The sequence below is a fragment of the Platalea leucorodia genome (genome assembly GCF_965183815.1).
Source record: "Platalea leucorodia genome assembly, chromosome: 14".
NCBI lineage: Eukaryota > Metazoa > Chordata > Aves > Pelecaniformes > Threskiornithidae > Platalea > Platalea leucorodia.
The window spans coordinates 9,844,416-9,864,583 of NC_138836.1; the positions used below are offsets into that span (position 1 = coordinate 9,844,416).

The following is a 20,168-nucleotide window of genomic DNA, read 5'->3' on the forward strand; positions in this document are numbered from 1 at the left end:
AGGGGAGAAAAGTCACAGCACTTGGAATATCATGCAAGCACACGAATATCTATCTCTAGCCATATACAAAGCCCAAATCTAGAGTACAGAAAGGAAAATTCTTAAGCACAGTAAGCCAACAATTGAAACAAGAAACAACTCTGCTCTAAAAAAAACGCATAGCAAGCTCAACTTGCAGCAGTCTCTGCTGTTTCCTCTCTGTGCTTCAGGAGTCCTGGAGACAGGCAGAATACTCAAGCCTTCAGACTGAGGCTCAGCAGCAGAGGAGCAAGTTTAATAACTAAGTACTAGTGAGATGGTTACAACTTTTTCCCATGTGCTTCTTACATTCAGACATGAAACTGATTAACATGAAGAATAAACTTCCTGGCTCTGTGGGTAACTCAAAAGCTCAAGACACTCGCAGTGATGGAAGAGAGTCTCCTATTTCTGAAAGCACACCTCCTGGGTAAACCTTCTACAGAAGCAGATCAAACGCCACAAGTTTTCCATGAACCTGGCCAACAGACAGGAATACATCAGGCCATCTGCCATTCCTTTAGAACATGGATAAGAATCAAGTGATTCTAATCAAGTCATCTTCATTTTGCACTACAAATATCCCTTTAACAAAAGTATCTATTATGGAATATTACGGTAGAGCAGAACACACAAAAGCTCTAGAACTATTGACTGTTTTAAGTGTTTCTGTCGTACTGGTTGTACCAGAAGAGGCAGGTAGAGATTTGCTGGCAGTAAGCACAGATTTCCTAGTTTGAGTTCCAGAAAAGTCAGCTTTTTTTCTAATCCCCATACCAGTTCTTTGGTCTCCTCTCTACTGTGATGGCTTTCGTTAGAGACCACATCACACAGGTGCGTGGCTGCACAGACAATGCAGCACAATTCTCCCTCTTCAGTCATTCAGCTGCCTACCTCCATCCAAAATAGCTTCATAAGAAACTTCCAACAGCAAGCGAAGTTGAGGATCCATTGTATGAGCTTGTTTGGGGTGAACCCCAAAAAAGGATGCATCAAACTTGTTTATGTTCTTGAGCTTTCCATTTCTCTTGGGCAGTCCATAAATTCCTGAGAAGAAAAATTCAACACTGAGTCACAGAATACATCGGTTTTAAAGCAGCTACCAGCTGAGACAAAGTACAGAATGACCACAGCTTCTCGATTACACATGAAACCTCACTTCCCTGTCGCAGTACCCAGAGTGCTGCACTAATATCTACCTCCCCATCTCTCTGAATCTCATTTGGAAATGAGAATGCTACATTAATAAAAACAATTGTCATTTTTAAAACTCTCCCAGATATGGCAGCAAAAGACATCTATCTAGTTTAAGCATTTTTGCTTTGGCAAGTTGTACCAAGTACACAAACGGAGTCCAAACTAGCAGTTCCAGTCAGTCACCAGGTAGAAGGAAAACAAAACCTACTTTTCACTTCTGCAAGTCACTAGCTTGAATTGGATAGACATGTGCCAAACACTTCAGAAAGACAGAAAAGAACATTGTATAAAGCCATAAAATCACAGGACTGGAGTCCCTGTGCTACTTCTGAACCCAGAAAAATGACAGTCTCTTTTATTTAAAAGAACACTCTGACAGAGCAGCTAGGCAACATGAACCCTGTACCTGCTGTGATAGCTGTGGCAGTAAGATGGCTCTGTAAGCTACGTATTTATAAACTACTACTGCATGGGACATGACATTATAAAACAGATTGCTCGAGACCTTCATGAAAGTGTTCTGTTCCTGAGTTTCTTGATGATGTATCAGGAGTGAATTCAGAAGCTCTGGCAGGGTTTCACATCTGATAAACCCTTTCCTTTCACAGGATAATTCCTCTAGAACTCAGGGCTCCAAAAGGAGAGACAATAAGCACTCACCTGGTTTCCACCTCCGATCATCCTCTGTAACCATATCAACTCCATTAAACAGGTTCTCCCAAAACTCCTGCAAGTTCTCCGATTCTGGCAGCCTTCCTGCTATGCCTGCAACCACCACGTCCTCCATCTCTTAACTTCTCCCTGTTGCTGAGATCTAGAAAGCAGTAAGAACAGTAAGATTTCAGACAGGGAAGGACGGTATGTGTGTCTCTTGTCTTCCTGACATGTTGTGACAAACAAGCATATTTGCAGGAGAAACACCCACACAGGAACAGCCCATGGAGTCTCTACTACAAAAAGACATCCCAGCTAATCAAGTGGACCATGAGATCTGTGGGGACAACAAGGACGAGAAAACCGATCCTGAAGGAGTGTTGGGCTCCGAGAACAACCAGTTTCTACACGACAACTAGAAAATGAACAGGTCTAGCTCTACCAAGTGCAGAGCCTCTCTGAAGTCAGCAGAGAAGAAAGATTAACATGCTGGAGCAGAGGTGGGTGGAGAAATTATGAAATACATATAGTAAAATACATAATTACAAGGCAAACCTAACAGGTAGCAAAACAAGTTCTACGATCATTACAAAGTTAAATGCTAACTTAAGAATCAATAATCAGAAAGTTGGGGGGGGACATGGGACACCAAAACCCCACAAAACAAACAAAACCAAACAAATAATAAAAGGAAACAACACACAAAACAAAACCCAAAAACACACACACAGGAGAAAACCTACGCAAAAGCACAAAGATTACAATACAACTTAGCATCATCTTAAATACCCGAAACAAGAAGTAAGTTTTACATATAAAGAGTTTCCCAACCGGACCCTGCACTGCCACGCATTTAGAGGACTGGGAATGGGGAACTGAGTGCATGTGACAGAGTGGTGCTTTCAAGTAGGAGCTGGCAGAACAGATCTGGATTCCAGATGGGATGAAAAACCCTAGCTGTTGTCCCAAGAAATTTGCATTCCAAGACCCCAATCTCAAACAACACAAGAGAGCATCATGGTGCATAACGCAGCATGGCAGGCTGCCTATACAGATCACCACACCAAGTGATGTTTCCTATATTACAGAAAGCACACATTTAATTTATTTTCTATTACACTAAAAATATATTAACAACTAAGCAGAGAGAAGGCAACTTAATGTGATGTTTCAGTTAAGTTCAAATTATAGTTTGTAGACCCTAAGTAGGCAAGTTAAAGGAGGGGGAAAAAAAATCCCATATATATATGTATAAAAAAAATAAAAGTGCAGTTGCATGAACAAAAGAGGCAGTAAGCATTCACAGTACTTCCTTAAATAATCCTTCTGATAAGTAGAGGCAAAATATTTTTTTTTTAGAGTTAATGTGTGGGATTTTAACAAGTAGAAGCCACAAAGAAAACTGGGTATTTGAATAGCTAAGCGTCTGCCTTAATAACTTTGAAGGAAAGACTTTGCTTTGGAAGACCTGAAGTTTGACTTCCATCACAGCTCATGCTCCACAGTGCCATGCAGGCACTTCTCTTAAGCGCTGCTGGTGCTCGATCATCTCTTCCACAAACGAGCACTAACGGGTACGCTCAGATGAGCGCTTCATAGCTGTTTTTCCAACCCAAGACATTGAATTTCGGCATGGTTTTGCAGCCTCTTTCAGGAGTTCCTGATGCTTTTGAGCAAGAAATAGGCCTCTCTCCCATCCGCACGTTGCTCAGGAGTAACACGTCCCTGTAGCTGAAAGAGGCTGGGGTGTGCGGAGGGAAAGCAAAGCCCTCTGGTTAGCCGAGGTGTAGCCCAGCCAGCACACGCCACCACAGAGGTTGCCCGATTTCTTTTACCCTTCTTCTTTCCTTCAGCAGTTATCCTGATTCAGATCTGTGGAGTAACTGCGGAATTATGCAACACTGAAGTAGAAGAGACGATTACCCCATCCAGTCCATCCCTTCTGGGAGCAGAAACAGAAGTGCTCCCACAGGGACATCTTGGATTTCTCAGTCTTATGCTAAACACCCCGTTCCATTCCACTCCGGTTGTTCATTTAAAAGGGAAACACTAAGGGCCAAATGCGCAAGGCCCTTACCGAGAAACTATTCCCCAAAACTGAAGTTGGTAGTAAGAGGCCCAGTCCACTCTCCTCTGAAGAGGAGCCTCTCTGTTTTTCCACTCACATAAATCTAGCAAGTCGGTTTTATTATTGGCGTCACCACCGTGCCTGAAAAATGCAACCAAGGGCCACAACTCTGCTATAGTTGCAGCGTTCTGCGCTAGGGGCAGAGCAAGAATGGATCTCAGGCACAAAGCTACAATCTAAGCATAAGACAAGAGACGTACAGGATGATAACGTTATTATGATTCCATTTTATGTCTCAGCTCTTCGGGCGACGATCTCTAGGGAGAGGAGTATAATCTGTATTTCAGGGGACTGAAATGTCACTTCTGGGATTGCTCCTTCCCATCCCACACCTCTCCCTGGACTACCAGAAAAACTCCATCCAGGTACGGCCAATCTTGACAAAAATCTTATTCCGAGACAGTGAAGTAATGGAATTTATCAGCAAAGCAATTTTTGCCAACATGTTATGAATGTAGTTGAGCAAGACTGTGTCAAAGGCAGAGAAAAAGATGCTGCAGTAATCAAAATGTAGAAGAACAAGAGCCAAAAAGTTAATTTTAGCTGGGTGAATGGGTAAAAAGAGCCACAACTTAAGGATTTTTATACACAAGTAACTGGAAAGATTTAGACTTGACACAGAGAGCTCCAAATGCCTGCATCTAAGAGAACATACAAATTATGGATTTAGCAGCAGACAATAGAGATGAGTTGCTGTGGAAAACAAGAGTGGGAAGAGGAAAAATCATGAATATTAAGTCATCCCTGATTAAACAGGGATTAAAGTAGGTGTTACGGCTACCAACAATGTCTTTGGTCTTCCTTGACAGATAAGAAGGAAGTAGACCATTTTAAAGTTCGACTTTACCCCCAAATAGTGTATTGTATTATTTTTAACGATATTAGACTTCCTTTTTTCTGTAGAGCAATTTTAGACTAAACGCAGTACGTTGGCAGTTCTTGTATAGGATGTAGCACAGATCGAGAAAGAAAATAATTTCTACAGCTGTTTTAGGAGATTGGACTACAGCAAATATACAGAAGAAATCATTCCTACCACATTTGATGAGCAAGGTGACCAAAAGCAACAGGTCAAAAAAGGAGACAAAGAAGATAAAGAGGGACAAACAGGATCCTCCGATTTCTTAAGGCTGTATTTTGTCGGATCCAACCAGACACCTAACATCCTTTCCTCTGTTTACCCCACGGTTTTGCTTGCACTGAATTCTGTGAATTCTTCTAGACAGCTTGTGTTTCAGCTGAGGGGGGAGAAGCAAACACCTCCATCCCTCCCAACACATCAGTCCGATAGACACCTCGGTTAAGCATGAACTACCACCTCACTGGATTTACACAATAGTTTTTGGCAATGACATTGTGTTGCTGACTCATTCAGTATGTGACTGTTAATAACTAACAATCCCTTCTGGTATTATTGGCTAGTAACGACTTTCATCACTTTATACCTGTGCTCTGGTTAACTACCTCCCACATAAGCCATTTGACAAGGTTGGTTTGTTTATTGATGCCAGTTCCTTTCTCCAATCATGTTATACCTTCTTAACCTTGTTCTCTGTGTACTGGATACTTACTGGTATCATGTTAGCTTAACACGATTATCAAACTTACTCGTAAGTTGAAATGCTGTTCTCCGTTGCATTTAAAACACAGTTTTTCAGTACCTCACTAATCCAGCACGAATAATGAATCAAGAAGTACTAATCATCGTCTTCCAACATCCCTGGCAGCTGTACTTTTTTTTTTTTTTTAAAAAAACCCAATAATTTTATCTACTGTTTCCCTACAAAAATATCCCTGTGCCCATTAAGTTTGTAAGCTTTTAGAGGGGGAAAGACAAAGAAAGACAAGAAAAAAGAAAAACAAAAAAGGCAAAATTTTATTTCTCTCACTCATACCTGGCTTGCCAACCACTGAGAATACTTTTCTTATTCTGCTGTACCTATGTTCACCTAAGGTTCAGTGAGGAAAGGAGGGGGAGAGGGAAGGAAGAAGAAACTGTTTGCAAATAAAACAACAAATAAACCCTAAATCTTGTTTTGCCTGATGCACAGTTCTCTTTGCAAGACAGGAGCACATCACTTATATTAATCTCACTGTTATCTTGATGGCTGCCATCACAGTGGGACAGAATCCTCAAAGCCAACTCTGCTACCGTTCCTAGGCACTCCAAATCTTGACCTGTTTTGGAGCTCCCATCACTGCAAAATGAAGCATCCATGACTCCTCCATAGCTTCCTGCAGCACAGATATTGACAAAAGGATTGTTTTCTTAGTTTTTCAGTATGACTACATCGTAATCTAGGTTTCCTAATCTCCGATTACAATTTCTAAAATTTGTAATTAAAACTGTCATTACATAGGAACTTCACTTGTAAAGAGCTATCTATAATGCCTGCCTCCAAAAAAACTTTAGAGGCAAACACAGGCTGCTTTTCTTTTTTTTTTTTTTTTAAAGCATTTGGCTACCATCAATCTGTGTGCTATAGCTTCCATTTAACAAAGACCTTTTAACTGTCTCTGTTTCAAGGCTGGATTTGTCCCATTGACCACAATACAAATGAGAAATGGTAGTGTGTTTTCAGATTTAAAATGCACTACTTCGCAGGAAACACAATCTGGTTCAGACCTGTTATTTGAGAAAAGTAGGTTAGATTTTGCTCATGGAATCAGCACAGCTCTGTTGAGTCCCAAATGGTCAGAATTGATTTGTACAAAAATTTAAGTCCGCAGTATCACTAGATCGTGTTTTATAACGTATCTGTTGATAACTGGCCTCCACGTAGGGACCTCATCCTCTGAGCTCATCCGCTAAACGCGGCCCTTCACAACGTACTGTGATTTTCAGCTTGTTTCAAGGAGCAGAGGCTGCAGGAGAAGGTGAAGCCCTCGCTCATGTGGCTTGAGGCTTTTCCTCCCTTTTGTTTTTTAAGGCAAAAGGGACGCTCCAAAGCCCCCAACGCTGCTCTCTGAAGGAGCACGCAAGGTAACAGCTTTAACACCGCCCGTTTCAATTTAAGCATCCGCATAAAGCTTTCAGCGAGGAAAATACACATTCAGCATCTCCAAGGGCCCTGTGCCAGGGAGGGAACGTGGAACAGCAACCAAGCAGGGGCACAAACAGCACAAGAGAGAAGACGACGATCAGGCTCCTGACAGAATCGCACCCCCAAACCCAGACTGGCGCACGATGAATGGGTTATTTCATGCGGGCGGCCGGTTCCTACCGAAGTGGAAAAAAAAAGGAGCTGAGCGGTGCATGCGGCACCTTTTCTCAGGCGGTTTCCAAGCGCCTCCTGACACCTCACCTTTCGCAACAGCCAGCGCCGCATCTCCTCCCTCGCCAGCCTCCCCAGCCCGCCGCCCCGCCGCCTTCGCGCTCGCCCGTGGCACCGCGGCAAAGCGCGGCGCCCTCGCCCCGCCGCCAGGCCGGAGCCGCCCGCTCGGCCCCGGCGCCCGCCGCGGGCACCGCGCTGCTCCGAGCGGCCGCCGGGGCCGCCCAGCCCCGCGGCGCGGGCCGCTCGCTCCGCACCGGGCGCGGCCCCTCACCTCCCGCCGAGCCTCGCCGCCGCTGCTGGGGAGCGGCGCGGCGCAGCCCGGGCAGCGGCAGGACGGCTCCTGCGGCCGGGCACGGGCGAGGGCTGCGGGCAGCCGCGCCCCCCCGAGCCGGCCCGGCCCGGCGGCCAGGGGTCGCGGCGGCGGGGTCCCCGCCCGCCGCCAAGATGGCGGAGCGCCGGCACCACAATGCAGCCGCTCAGCCTCCCTCCGCGCCACCTCGCCGGGCGGGGGGGGGGGCCGCGGCCCGGTACCCAGCCGCCGAGCTGGCGGGGTCTCTCCTCGGCACGGCCGCGCTGGGCCACGGGAGAGCGGCCCGCGGCAAGAGGGCGCGGCGACCGCGGCGCGGAACCTTCTGGTCGTGAGGGCCGGGCCCGCCGACCGCCGGCCCCGGGCCGGAGAGGCGCGGGCGCAGCCCCGCGGGGCGGCGAGGGCAAGATGGAGCCTCCCCGAGGAAGGCGCCGGGCGCAGCGGCCCGCGGGAGCGGAGGCCGCCGCTCTCCCGGCCGCGCCGCGGCGGCTGTCCCGCCGGTACCTGCACGGCGGCGGAAGGCTTCGTGCCGGGAAGGCTCTGGCGTGGGCTCAGCGCCGGGCCGGGCTCTGCGGGCGGACGCGGGCTCTGCGGCGGCCGGTGCCTGGCTGCGCACACCGGTGCTGCGCGCACAGCGATGCTCCGCGCTCTCCTCGCTGTCTCCCTCTAGCTCCCACCGCTATTTAAGCAGCCGCCACCTCCCGCGGCCACGCCACATGGGCTGACGGTTTACTCCTCGCCGCAGTCCAATGAGAGCCGGGGCAGGGCCACCCGGAGCCGGCCCCGGGGTGATGCCAACCCCTGCCCGCGGGAGCCGCTCCACGGGAGGAGGGGGCCCTGGCCAGGCTGGGGCGGGGCCCGAGAGCTTGGCCCGGTGCCGCGGGCAGGGGGGCCCGCCTGGCTCCGCCCCGCCCCGGAGGCGGTGGAAGGCCGGGCGCTGCGGAGGGGGGGGGGGGAGCCTGGCTCCCGACGGAGCCTCCGCGGGCGCGGGGCTCTTCGCGTCCCTGTGCCCCCCGCCCCGCCCGGGGGGGGCCGCTGCCGCGCCGGCACCGTGGCTCGGCGGGGGGCGCGGGGCCAGGCCGCGCCGCGGGGCGCGCTCCCGCGGCGCACAAAGGGAAGAGGCGCCGGGCCGGGCGCGCGCTCCCGGGCCGGCAGCCAATCCGGAGGCGGCAGCGTGTGGGCGGGGGCGCGGCTCCGCCAATGGCGGGGCCGGTGGGGTGTTGCTAGGCGATGAGGCGATGTGGTGACGGCGGCGGGGCCGGCGGCGGGGCGGGCAGCGCCCGCGGCTCCCGCGGCTCCCCGGCGGCGGCGGTCGTTCACCCCGGCGGAGCGCGGCGCCGGGGTTACCAGCGGGCAGCGGGCACGCCGGCCGGGGATGCGCTGCCCCGGGCCCGGGCCCGTCGCGCCGCGCTGACCGGCGGCAGCGGAGCGGGTCCGCAGGCGGGGGCCGGAGCCCCGCTGCCCGCCGCCCCGGAGGACGGGAGAGGGGAAGATCGCCGCTTAGACCCCTTAAATTAAAGCGAAACGGCAAACGGGGCCGAACCGAGTTCTGCGTTAGCCGCGACTGCCCCGGCGGGCGCCGGGCCCCCCCGCCCCGCCCCGCTCCTCTGCGGGGGAAACGGCCCCGGGCAGAGCCCCCGCTGCCCCCAGGGCCTGGCCACGCCACAGGGCAGAACCTGTGCCCTCAGCCATGTGCTCCTCAATGCTATAGTAGTTTTTAACCCTTCGATAACAACAACAATCAGCCATTTACTCTGTTTTGCCTTTTCTGTACGCGGTGACTGGCTGGAATTCTCTTTTTTTATAGGCTCTCCTTTCCTTGTACAATTCAATAGCACCCACAGTACCACCTTGTCACCGCTCTTCCTCATTTTTTTTTTGAATCAATGCCCAATTTGTTAATTATTTTGGCCACAAGCAAAATATATGAGGATTTTCCCCCTGTATTTAGCACACACTTAGCACAACCTCCCCCCCCCGAATCCAAGCAACGTGTTCATGTTACTCATTGTTATTATGCATACCTTGTCCGTTTTCAGCATACTTATACACTATGTTCTTACAGTTACTCTGAAACAAAAGTACAATGACTGAACTACAGTTTTTCTATCATAAGTAAAACAAAGTGAAACTATCGAGCTCTATCACCTTCCCTTGCCTACAGATGCCTTAAGGAAACCTGTTTCTCAGGGAAACTGAAGAAATTAAAGTTGCGTTTCCAGCAAGAGGTCTGCGTGACCAGGCATGCCAGCTGACATACTGGGGGATAATGACGACCAAACCACCACAAAAAAACCCCAAGCCCCTCCAACAAGCAACCAAAAAACCTAAAAACCTGCAAAGAAACCTACACAAAGGCATTTCTGAAGTCTGCAGCCCGTGAACTTACATCCACGATGTAAGGAACCGAGAGTCATGTTGTCCAGGCTCAGGTGCAGTGTTACAAAGATGATGGAGCAAACTGCCCTTTTTCTAAGGGCACACTGCCTTTAACACCTGTAAATGCACAGGACCTCACAGCACTGAAATACCGTGCATCTCCGCAGTTCAATATTAAACATGGCTTTGGAAATAAAAAAAAATATTTTTCAGAATAATCTACAGCTATTAAAAACTTTGGAATTTACACATTGTGTTCTAGAAATAACCAGCGAGAGCTGTAACTGGTGTGATCTGGGCCAAAATTCCTCCACTCGTTAGAAACCACTATGCTTTGAGCTACAGAAAGAGCTCATTCAGGGCCCGGTTCAAGGGAATGCATCATGTTGTTCCGGCTCGTGAACAATGTTAAATGTTGAATCCAATGACAGGATTTTCAAGTAATTAAATGATTTAGAAAGAAGCTCACAAGGTCTCTCAGGCCTCATATTGGCTTGGTAACATCTCAATGAAATTTACTGCAGATCTGGCATCTGATTTATAATATCATAGCACCTTTGCACTAAAGCAAAACATTTTCAGCAGGGAGTGGAAAAAAAAATATGCAAATTCTCAAAATGATTACTACCACATTGTCAGATGCCAAAGAGAGCAGCTGTTTGCACAGAGTACCGGGAAAGCATTTCTGACCAGAAAAGCATTACAGAAAAAAAAGCGCTCATGGGTAAGTAGCTCTCTTCCTTCATTAATCCTGTTTAGATTTTATATGTTTGTAACAGCAACTGAGAAATACTATTCGCTTCAGTGACACCGCTCAGAGAATCACAGAACGGCTCACGTTGGAAGGGACCTGTTGAGATCTCCTAGGCCAACCCCGCTCCGCAGGGAGGGTCACGGTGGAACGGGTTGCCCAGGACCACGTCTAGGTGGGTTCTGAGTATCTCCACAGATGGAGACTCCGTAACCTCTCTGGGCAATCTGTCCCACTGCTCGACCATCCTCACAGTAAAAAAAACGTTTTTCTTGCGTTTTTCATGTGTATTTCCTTTACTTATAGTGAAATTCATCACTGTAATATCCCAAGACAGCTCAGCATTACTGGAAATGTTACAAAAATGCACTGATTACTTGTTTCAGTGTCCTGTCCCTATATAGATATCCCTCGTTACATCACAACTCATTCAAGTTTTCTCTTAGTTTCATCTGTTGTAAGACTTATTTCTTACAATGCTTCTGTATGATTCTAAGTGTTGCCAAGGCACATGTTTTTCACTGCTTCAAACTCTATGCAATCTCTTGCTAAAGAAAAATACAATTACTGGTGTGACAATTGAAGTTTCATTTTGTACTCTTTCATGCTGTCTGAACAAGTGGAAAGCGCTACAGAAGATGAGAAACAATACAGATTTAGGTGTAATCTTTTCAAACCCCTTTCTTTCAAGTAGAAAGATAGCTGCACAGGATTAACGGTTGCATTGTTAATTATAAGAAAACAAGTAGGTTGAGGCATCCCACTTCTAAGCTGAAATCACATCTACAGTTTCTCAACAAAGTACTTGCTAAAGACCCACAAGCCCTGCCTAAAGGCACAAGGCTTTAGTATTAACCGGGCATTTCTAAACCCATGATGCAAGCAATACTTAACATACATAATTAAAATAAATCAGTATTAACAGTGAAGACTGTAATCTCATAATGTACACAGATTAACCCTTGATTTTAGGGTTCGCAGTATGAAAGAGGGTATTTGTTCTCTCTTCTGGCTGCAAACATCCCAACTGGACATATAAAAATGAAGCCACTATTTAGATCTAATTTACAGATTTCAAAGTAAGTTAATAGCAAGTGTGGACCGGGAACTTGCTGCCAACAAAGAAATCAGTCTTTAATATTATAGTTGCGTATTTTTACCATGTTAGAAGAGATTTTTGGTTTTACGGGATGAGCACAAGATAAATTCCTGGATTTTAACTTCTGCTGAACTTCGAGTCTGGTTCCTCTGACTGCCAAATCTGCAGCTGGCATTTCAAGTTTATCCTTGGCTTTGATATTTTGCTGAGATTCTTCAGATTGCTCAGTTGAATGTACAACTCCAAACTCCACTGCTCAAAAAAAGAAATAAAAATACTTTGTAGTTATGTTTGCATTTAATTATGAGACTGGATCGTTGAAGAGAACCGGTTTACTCTTTTCCTCTAAATATATCGCTGCCGTAGTGCCACATTGTCAAAATCTTACATTGAGTGAGTAACAGAACCATTTCCGTACAGAGGAGGCACAGAACTGTCCATTAAGGCTTGCTACGCTGATAGTATAATACGTCAGCATCTCCTGCTCAGTCCTCGCTTCGACTGTACCCGTTTGTTCTCCGTTAGCATCAGACTGCTTGAGAGAGGAGAAAGGAAGACAGCTGGAAGGTCGGTGTAACTGTTCAAGTCAAGCACTACCTATCTGTTCAGCTGTTTTCAAACATTACATTTTACAAGTTTACCCTTCTCTCCGTTGTGAGAGCTCATCTGTACCAAGCAAGGCAATGCCAACACACTGGACAACACGACACAAAGTCAGACCTACCTGTTCCCGTATTGTGAAACGGTGATAAAGTAGTTGGCTACAATAGTTTGATCTGTTTCAAGACATCACCAGCAGCCATAAAAGCTGCAGCAAAACCTGTTTGGATATGCACGATCCAAAGGGCTCAAAGGCAATTCTGTGTGCTTGACAAGCTGTGCTACTACCATTATCTTTTGGGTTTTTTTTTTCATCTTCTCTCACAGAGGAAGGCACTTACTGTGGAAATCTACATTTTTGTTGTCTAAAATATCTGTGTGTACGAGAGAGGACTAACTCAACAAGTGACATCTTTGGCTGGGAAGCAGGGAGACTGGTCCTAATACCAGTCGGAGCCCATTCTGCAGCCTCTCGCATAATTCTCTGAAAACCACTATCTCCAACTGACTGAACTTTAGTCTTATCACAGGTTTTGTTAGGTAAGATAAGCGGAATTGGTCAATCACAGTATTCATTGTAAGCTGTAGGTAATATTTACAGGTGCTTGGTCCAGCCACTTAATCCTTATTTTTCAAGGCATTGAGATTTTAAGTTTAGAGTTTCTATGGAGAGCCAAAGCAGACGGCAGAAGCAGTCGTAATATACTTGCAATAACACACACTACGGCGTTCTGTACTAGTTGCATTTTTTGAGCACGACAGGCTTCAGTCCCAGGTACTATTCAATCACAGAGCAAGAATAAGAGGTGCACAAATTGACCAAGGTAAGTTATTAGTAGGATAAGGTAAATTTTCATAGTCAACAGAACATGGTAGAAAGTCCAAACAAATTCTATATGGAAGGAAATAAAAAATATTATTGAATTATGGAATTTACTAATCTATCGAGGGTTTATAGCTCTATGTAAAGCATGACACTGTGGCTAGCGTCAAAACATGACACTTTTCAAAATAATTTTTATCTTCAGGCTTAGCTTGAACAGGCTGTTCGCTCATGCATGTGCAGTCTCTGCACTGAGTCAGCTTGGTGGCATTTGTTATTACAGGTGGCAAAAGCTCAGTGGACTCTCGTGCTCTCGCTGCGAAATCGTGTTGTTCAGCTTGCCACCTAGTGGTTACCTACAGAGGCAGGAGATAGGAAAGAGGATGCTTGAGCCCATGGAAGACCTTTGGGTGTATTTTGCTGCCTGGAAAAAGGACTTTAATCATTATAGTCCATTACTCTAGACCTCTGCCACATCTGGTAGAGAATAAAGCAGAATTTCACAACATCAACAGTTTAGAACAGTGCAGGCAGCAGCGGCTGAAAGGTACTGGATACAGCTTCAAAGATTATTTTGCTTGAACAGGAGCCACAGCAGCATGAGATTACCTCTGGTTTGTGGTCTAAATAACAGCAATGAGCACATCCACAAACAGCACGCAGTCAACGCTGCTTACAGACAGTCTGTTTTTTTTAAATACTCCCTCAGTTTTGAAAGGTGAGGCCCTAATCCTGTAGATCCAAAGGCAAAGTAACCAAGCACCAATGCAGCACATGCATCCCTTCCTCTGAAGCCTTCTGTATGCTTGTGTCTTGACATTAGCAGAAACACGACAGTTGTAACTAGTAAAGGCTACTTAGTTAGGTGTTTGGAACAACAACGCAGAACACAAACATTCTATATGGCCATTGTAAAGTTTTGGACTGTCAAAAATCCGTGTTAACACAGAAATTTAAAACCACGAAGTTGCAAACTTGTAAGGTTAGTTCTACAAAGTAGCAGAAGACAAAGAACCAATACCCCAGAATGAGAAATGCTATTTAAAGTGAAATATCCTAAGAGAACACTGAATAAGGACCTTCATATGTTACTGGTTCTGCTTGGGACTGTTCACATGTGTGAAGGACCTTGAATACAATCACCATGAATACACACTGTGCAGTAAAATTTAAATGCAGCAGCTTGGTTTTCACAAACAAACAACGAAAAAGCACACCTAGTGTACAAGCCTGTAACTTACTTTCAGAAGTGACCTTGGCAACAAGAGCTAGTAAGATCATAGTTAAGAGCCTAAACTGCTTTTGAAAACAGACCTAAATCTTTAGTGTATTGAAATGCTTAACATATCTTATATTTGATGGGTGTTAACTACAGTCAGAAATTAATATTCACAGATTTTTTTTCAGAACTAAAGAGATACAGGTAGACATGTTGCACGAGCAAACTGAAATTTCCCCAGACGGAAAATTTCATTTAAGAAACCTGTCACTAGATATTTGCTTATGGCTAACAGTGTTTCTGAAGGAACACCAACTCAAACAAGTTCCTATTCAGGAGAAGAACATTTAAGTGAAGAAAATGTAACTAGGGGATTAGTTAATATTTGTGAAACACTTCAAAGATGAAGTTTTATGTAACACAGAAAAGAAATCATGAGTCTTTCTCATACTGGAGCCAGAATGAAGCCAGAGCCAGAGCGCTCTGTTTGTTAATATTTTACCAGATTCTTTCTCTGGCCAGCTTTTTACCCACATGGATTGCTCTTAGAACTGTCAGTGATGTCAAAGCTGTTGAAATTCTGTCTAGTGTGGAAACACTTAAGATAACTTTTGATCCATAAAGTGTAGAATTTCAGACCACAGAGCTTTGCAAGTAACAGTAACAATGAGAATTATAGTAAAAGAAACTCCCTTAAGTTCAAGTAGTAAACCAGAAAAGTTACTTTACTTCAAAGTGGCTCAATCTCGCTCTTTGTTAGGCTACAACGTAAACTCAAATTAATACGCCCAGGACACGGTTCTGAGTATCTGTGGAGGTGGGGGTTCCCAAAACGCGCACTGGGACCATCCACCACAACTGAAGCGCTCCCCTGGCGTGGAAAATACAAAGTTTCATCTGCCCCAAAAGTGTGTAAAGGAAGGGACCGCTGGGGACCTTCTAAGGGCAGACACAGCTTGCCTTACGCGCTCGCTCCCTCTGCACTGACCCCAGCCTCCGCTGACCCAAGGAGACACAGCCGATCAGGAGCTTTTCACGTGGTACCACGAAGCGCCCTTCGCAGTATTGGCTTCACTCTAAACGCAGTCTTACTGTCCAACTCTAATAGGTGATGTTTGCCTTTCTTTCCAGAAAAACTAGTGCCTCCAACAGCAAGTAAAAACTTTATTAAGCTTAATTACTTGAAGAAAAATAAATTCCAGTTTTCTAAATGTGTTACAAAGCTTCCCCTCCTCCGGCCTAACGTTTATTCTGAAATCAAAAAAGGCCCCGTAGCCCACAGGTGAACAGAAAACCTTGCAGCAGGTAGAGAAGCTAATTGCACGGTTGCACGCGTGCGTCATGATTTTCAGAGGAAAGCATACAACTCTTCTCACGAGCAGCTTTCCTTTGAGGATGGCCTGTCATCGGCGTTCAAGACGCATATGATATGGATCACCAACCCAAGTGTCCCGCTTGCTCTCCACCTCTGGGACAGGGCATATACAAAGGAAAGAAATGCAGAAGCCTATTTCTTACTAGTGCAGTCTACGTATGTAACACTGATGCTTTTAATATCATCATGGCTTGTACCTGTCTACCTCTGTAGCAGATCTTTTTCTTTCAATAATACAGAACAATAAAAACACCTGAACAAGGCACCTGTGTTCCTTCTCAACCCTTTCTTTCTACTTATCTGCAGAATTAACATACACATTATTGAATCCATCTCATTCCCACAGTACAAACTGAAAATCAGCAGGTAGAGTAAGGAGAGAAAATATCTCACAGTTTTCTGACTTGCTTGGAAGCTTCTGCAAGTTCTGAATTCGATGGTGAAATGAATAAAGTATGTAACAGTCCACTTCAGTAATTCAGTGTTAACACGTAGTCCTGAACACTCCAAAACACATTGAGTCACTGAATTGTGTCATGCTGGAAATACAGCAAACTGCAGGGCTCACTTGACATGCCAACCATTTTAAGTCCCAATAGGCTGTTTTGTACATGAAAAAAATGAATGAAGCTGTTCAACAGGTTCAGAAAATCATTCTCACACTACAAGTGTTTCTGTTTCACCAGAAATGCCCATGAAACACAGCTACTGGTGTGACAGATTTGTACAGAGCTGAACTTGTAAAAGCAGTGTTTGAATAAGCAAAGTAACTTGCTTGCTTTGTTGCAAATCAGTTTTTGTTACTGAGCTTTCAAGCCTGTGCGTGCGTCACTTGTATCTGAAAGCCCAGTACCGAGTCACTCCGTCTTCATGACGGTTCTAGCCACTGTAACCCTGTGTTTGATGAATGTAGTAAATTCAAGTGAGTGGGTTTAAACAGGAGAGATTGAATTAGCTTTCCATAGCTCAGGCATGAAAAATAATGCAAGCCTCTGATAAAAATCAGAAGCAGAACTCCTTGAAAACGTTGTATATTCTGCTCCGAGGTGATGTTCTTCCAAAAAAGAAAGATTTTGCTTTCACAATCCTGGTTTCTGAAATGCAGAATTCAGTCTAGTAGAATTAAGGATGCCATTTGGATGGTTTCCTGAAGGGGAAGGCTAAGCAACATAAAAGAGTTTTTAAAGTATTTTAAACTATTCTCTCAATGCAGTATTTCAGGGCCTGCATATTCGAGTAAGAAGCTCCGCTCAGGTGTTCTTAGAGTAAGTCTGGATGCAGAGATCAAATTAAGGTTGTTCTCAGGAAAATATCACCCCTTATTGAAGTTTCACTTGTTTCATGTTGGTAGTATCATCTTTCCCTTTTGCTATCCTCTAGATCCCCAAAAAATCTACAGTAAGTTTTGCAATGATGGCTGGAAATTTCTAGACATTAAGAAACTGATGTCCTTGTAAGGCTGCCAGTGGTGTTGCATCACGCATACAGCAGCGTGAAACTGCATGGCACTATCAGTAATGTTTCAAAGACATCCTTTTGCTTATCCTGTCAATATAGGCTTGACCTGAAATACTCTTCCTACTTCAGTCCCAGCCCCACAGAAAAAGCACACAAATCATGACTGTCAGCACTATGTCCGTTCCAGTCCTACAGGTCTGCCAACGCACATTACTTTGTCCCTGCAACGCACTGCTGTTGTGAATAAATACACTGATAATCCATTCTTAATTTTGAAAGCCCTTTTAAATATTATTTTTTTTTCTTATGTGCTGCTAAAGATGGGTTCATTGCACCCATACACCGGTTTAAAAATAGATGTAATGTAGGTTGGAAAGGACCTCTGGGTGAAATGTCACAGTGCTTATCGCTCCCCGCTCAGAATGTATCTTGACGCAACTTGTGTCCATTGCCTCCTTTCTCTTCACTGTGCACCCATAAGTGTCTGGCGCTGTCTTCTCCAAGATCCCTCACTGGGTAGTTAAAAAGCAGCAATCAGACCACACATTGACTCTTTCTCTTCCACACTGAACAACCCAGCTCTCTAAACCTCTTCTCGTGTAACACGTGTTCCAGCACCCTAGCCATCTTAGTGGCTCTCCACCGGACTCCAGTTTGTCAATCCTTTGTACCAGAGGGTCCAACGCTGGACACAGTACTCCATAGGTGGCCTTACAAGTACCAAATAGAGGGGAACAAATCACTTTCCGTAACCCGCTGGTTGCATTCTTGCTCCGGCAGTCTGGTATGTGGTTAATGGCACATGAGTATCTACGTAATGGCAACAGGTCACGATTAATATAAAGCTCATCTTAAAAGGCTAGATGGCTGCCATATTACTCTGCAGCTGCCATCAGATCTCAGGAATAATGATGATGATAAAAATAATAATATCAAAACCAAAAAACCCAGACAACCCACACAAGCCCTACAGCATTGTAAGAAATAATTTATTTCCATGCCTCTTATTAAAAAATAAAAATCACCTTTACTTGGAACGTTCTGGGGAAATGTTTGTCTGTCTATTTATAAAGACCTTTAATAAAGAAGAGTCTACAATCCTTCTGGGGAACATACTCCATTATTAGCCATCCTTAAAGTTTTTCCAGTATTATAATTTAAGGCCATTACTTTTTGTCCCATCCACAGCAGATGTTCGAACAGTTTTCCAAAGTTTTGCTGATGAAGGATTGCTTCATGAACAGGCCAACAGTTTGGGAGACATAACATTCATCTGCAATACTCTGCTCAACAGAATGGCTACCATTAGAAAGTTCCTTTACAATTTGCCTGTGAAGAGGCTACACTTTACTGCACATATCTTACAAATGGCTCCTGCTAAAATTTCCAAGAACATGTGGTGCTTTTTGTAGAAGTGTAACATTGATTAATGTTCAGTCTATGACCTCTCCTCTCATCCTAACCCTGATATTGTCTGACATGTATGGTCAGGATGCCGTCTCACATGTAAGAATTTGTGTATGCTTTTATTTTTTTATGTTCCAACTTGTTGCGCTGGACTATAAAATTCTAGTGAATAACAAAACCTAGTTCACTGCGTGCCCACAGCATATACCACATTATGCCCATGATCTCACTTTTGGCCTTTAGGTCTTAGCACACTAAGCAATATTGTAGCTATTAACCTGCCACAAAAATAATGATTAAGCAAGGATTTGCTAAATTACAATTTGATCTAACAGTCATTTGGCAACACATGAAGTGTGCAATTCTCAGACAGACACTTTCATATCTGCCCCAGATAAGGTTTAGACTATGTCAAAACAGAAGGGTATTTGCGTTTTCCAAGAGTATTTAACAAAAGGGGAGAAGTATTTGCAACAATGGCATTAAAACCAGAGCACTACATAGGCCTTCCTCTTAATTCTTACTTCTACTGGCAACAGTGAAATTCCCTTCAAGTAACTCGTTAGATCTTCAGATTCTGATTACAGGACTGTAACAACAGTAGCAGTCATGTAAAAATTTAGTGGAAAGGGGCAGAATCCACTACTGTGCCTCCATTCTTCTAGAACAGTCAAATACTGTGACAAAAAAAAGCCTGTTACAAAGCATGCTTACCTTGGTCAGTGTTCTTCTGAGGACTGAGAACAGAAGGACTTGATCCCGTTTCTGAAGTTTGCCAAATACCTTGGCAGAAATTATGTGCTCTAGATGAAGAATGCCGGACCTGCTGGGCTTGACTAGGATTCTGCCTGAGTGGCTGCCCTTGAATGACCTTTGAGGATATATCTGCCTTTCGCTGTTCTGGCCCGTGACTTTCAATAGAGAAATCTAGCTGAACCTGTTCAAATTCAAACACAATCTTACAGAGATACATACTTTTCACAAAAAAGACATCTGAAAATTGGTTAAATCTCATAGTGGCATCTTGGTCTTGGAAAGATAGGAGGTTTCAGCAAGAGGCAAGACAAAAGAAAATTATTATTTTTCATTTTGAAAGGTTGTACAAGAAGATTAATTACAACATCATGAAAGTGATTGAGAAACCCGAGTTTACTAAGTGTTAACAAATATTATTTTGTACAGGAACAATGCATAACTTTAGAAAAATACATATATTTTTAAGTCTTCCAGGAGATGACTGTTGAGCAACTGCAACTGAAAAATCCAACTGAAGGCAAATTACATTGATGATAAAACTGCACTGTACCTCAGCGGATGGTAACTCTGTTTCTTCCCCACAGCTGCTTGGAGCTTCTTCTTCCTTTAAGCTAGGGCAGGCAATTAGAGAAGAGATCCTTGAGGGATGCTGTTGCTTTGCGTACCACAGCTCCTAATATGAAATATTACATTAACACAAATAACTCATGGTCTCTACAAAT

General features: G+C 44.9%; 2 protein-coding genes across 2 annotated transcripts in view; both read right to left on the reverse strand.

The window, feature by feature from the left end:
* Positions 1 to 8,264, reverse strand: part of FASN (fatty acid synthase) — a 43,470-nt gene extending 35,206 nt beyond the window's left edge. Inside the window, exons 1-3 of the mRNA XM_082326707.1 lie at positions 8,084 to 8,264; positions 1,876 to 2,029; positions 913 to 1,065 (exon numbers count right to left, since the gene is read on the reverse strand). Of these exons, the coding sequence (XP_082182833.1) occupies positions 913 to 1,065; positions 1,876 to 2,002 (280 nt within the window). The 5' untranslated portion in view covers positions 2,003 to 2,029; positions 8,084 to 8,264. The remainder of the gene's footprint in view (positions 1 to 912; positions 1,066 to 1,875; positions 2,030 to 8,083) is intronic.
* A 3,572-nt stretch (positions 8,265 to 11,836) lies between these two features.
* CCDC57 (coiled-coil domain containing 57) overlaps positions 11,837 to 20,168 on the reverse strand; it is a gene marked incomplete at its 3' end in the record, with an annotated part of 53,581 nt that continues 45,249 nt past the window's right edge. Inside the window, exons 12-14 of the mRNA XM_082326549.1 lie at positions 19,997 to 20,119; positions 19,405 to 19,627; positions 11,837 to 12,060 (exon numbers count right to left, since the gene is read on the reverse strand). Of these exons, the coding sequence (XP_082182675.1) occupies positions 11,837 to 12,060; positions 19,405 to 19,627; positions 19,997 to 20,119 (570 nt within the window). The remainder of the gene's footprint in view (positions 12,061 to 19,404; positions 19,628 to 19,996; positions 20,120 to 20,168) is intronic.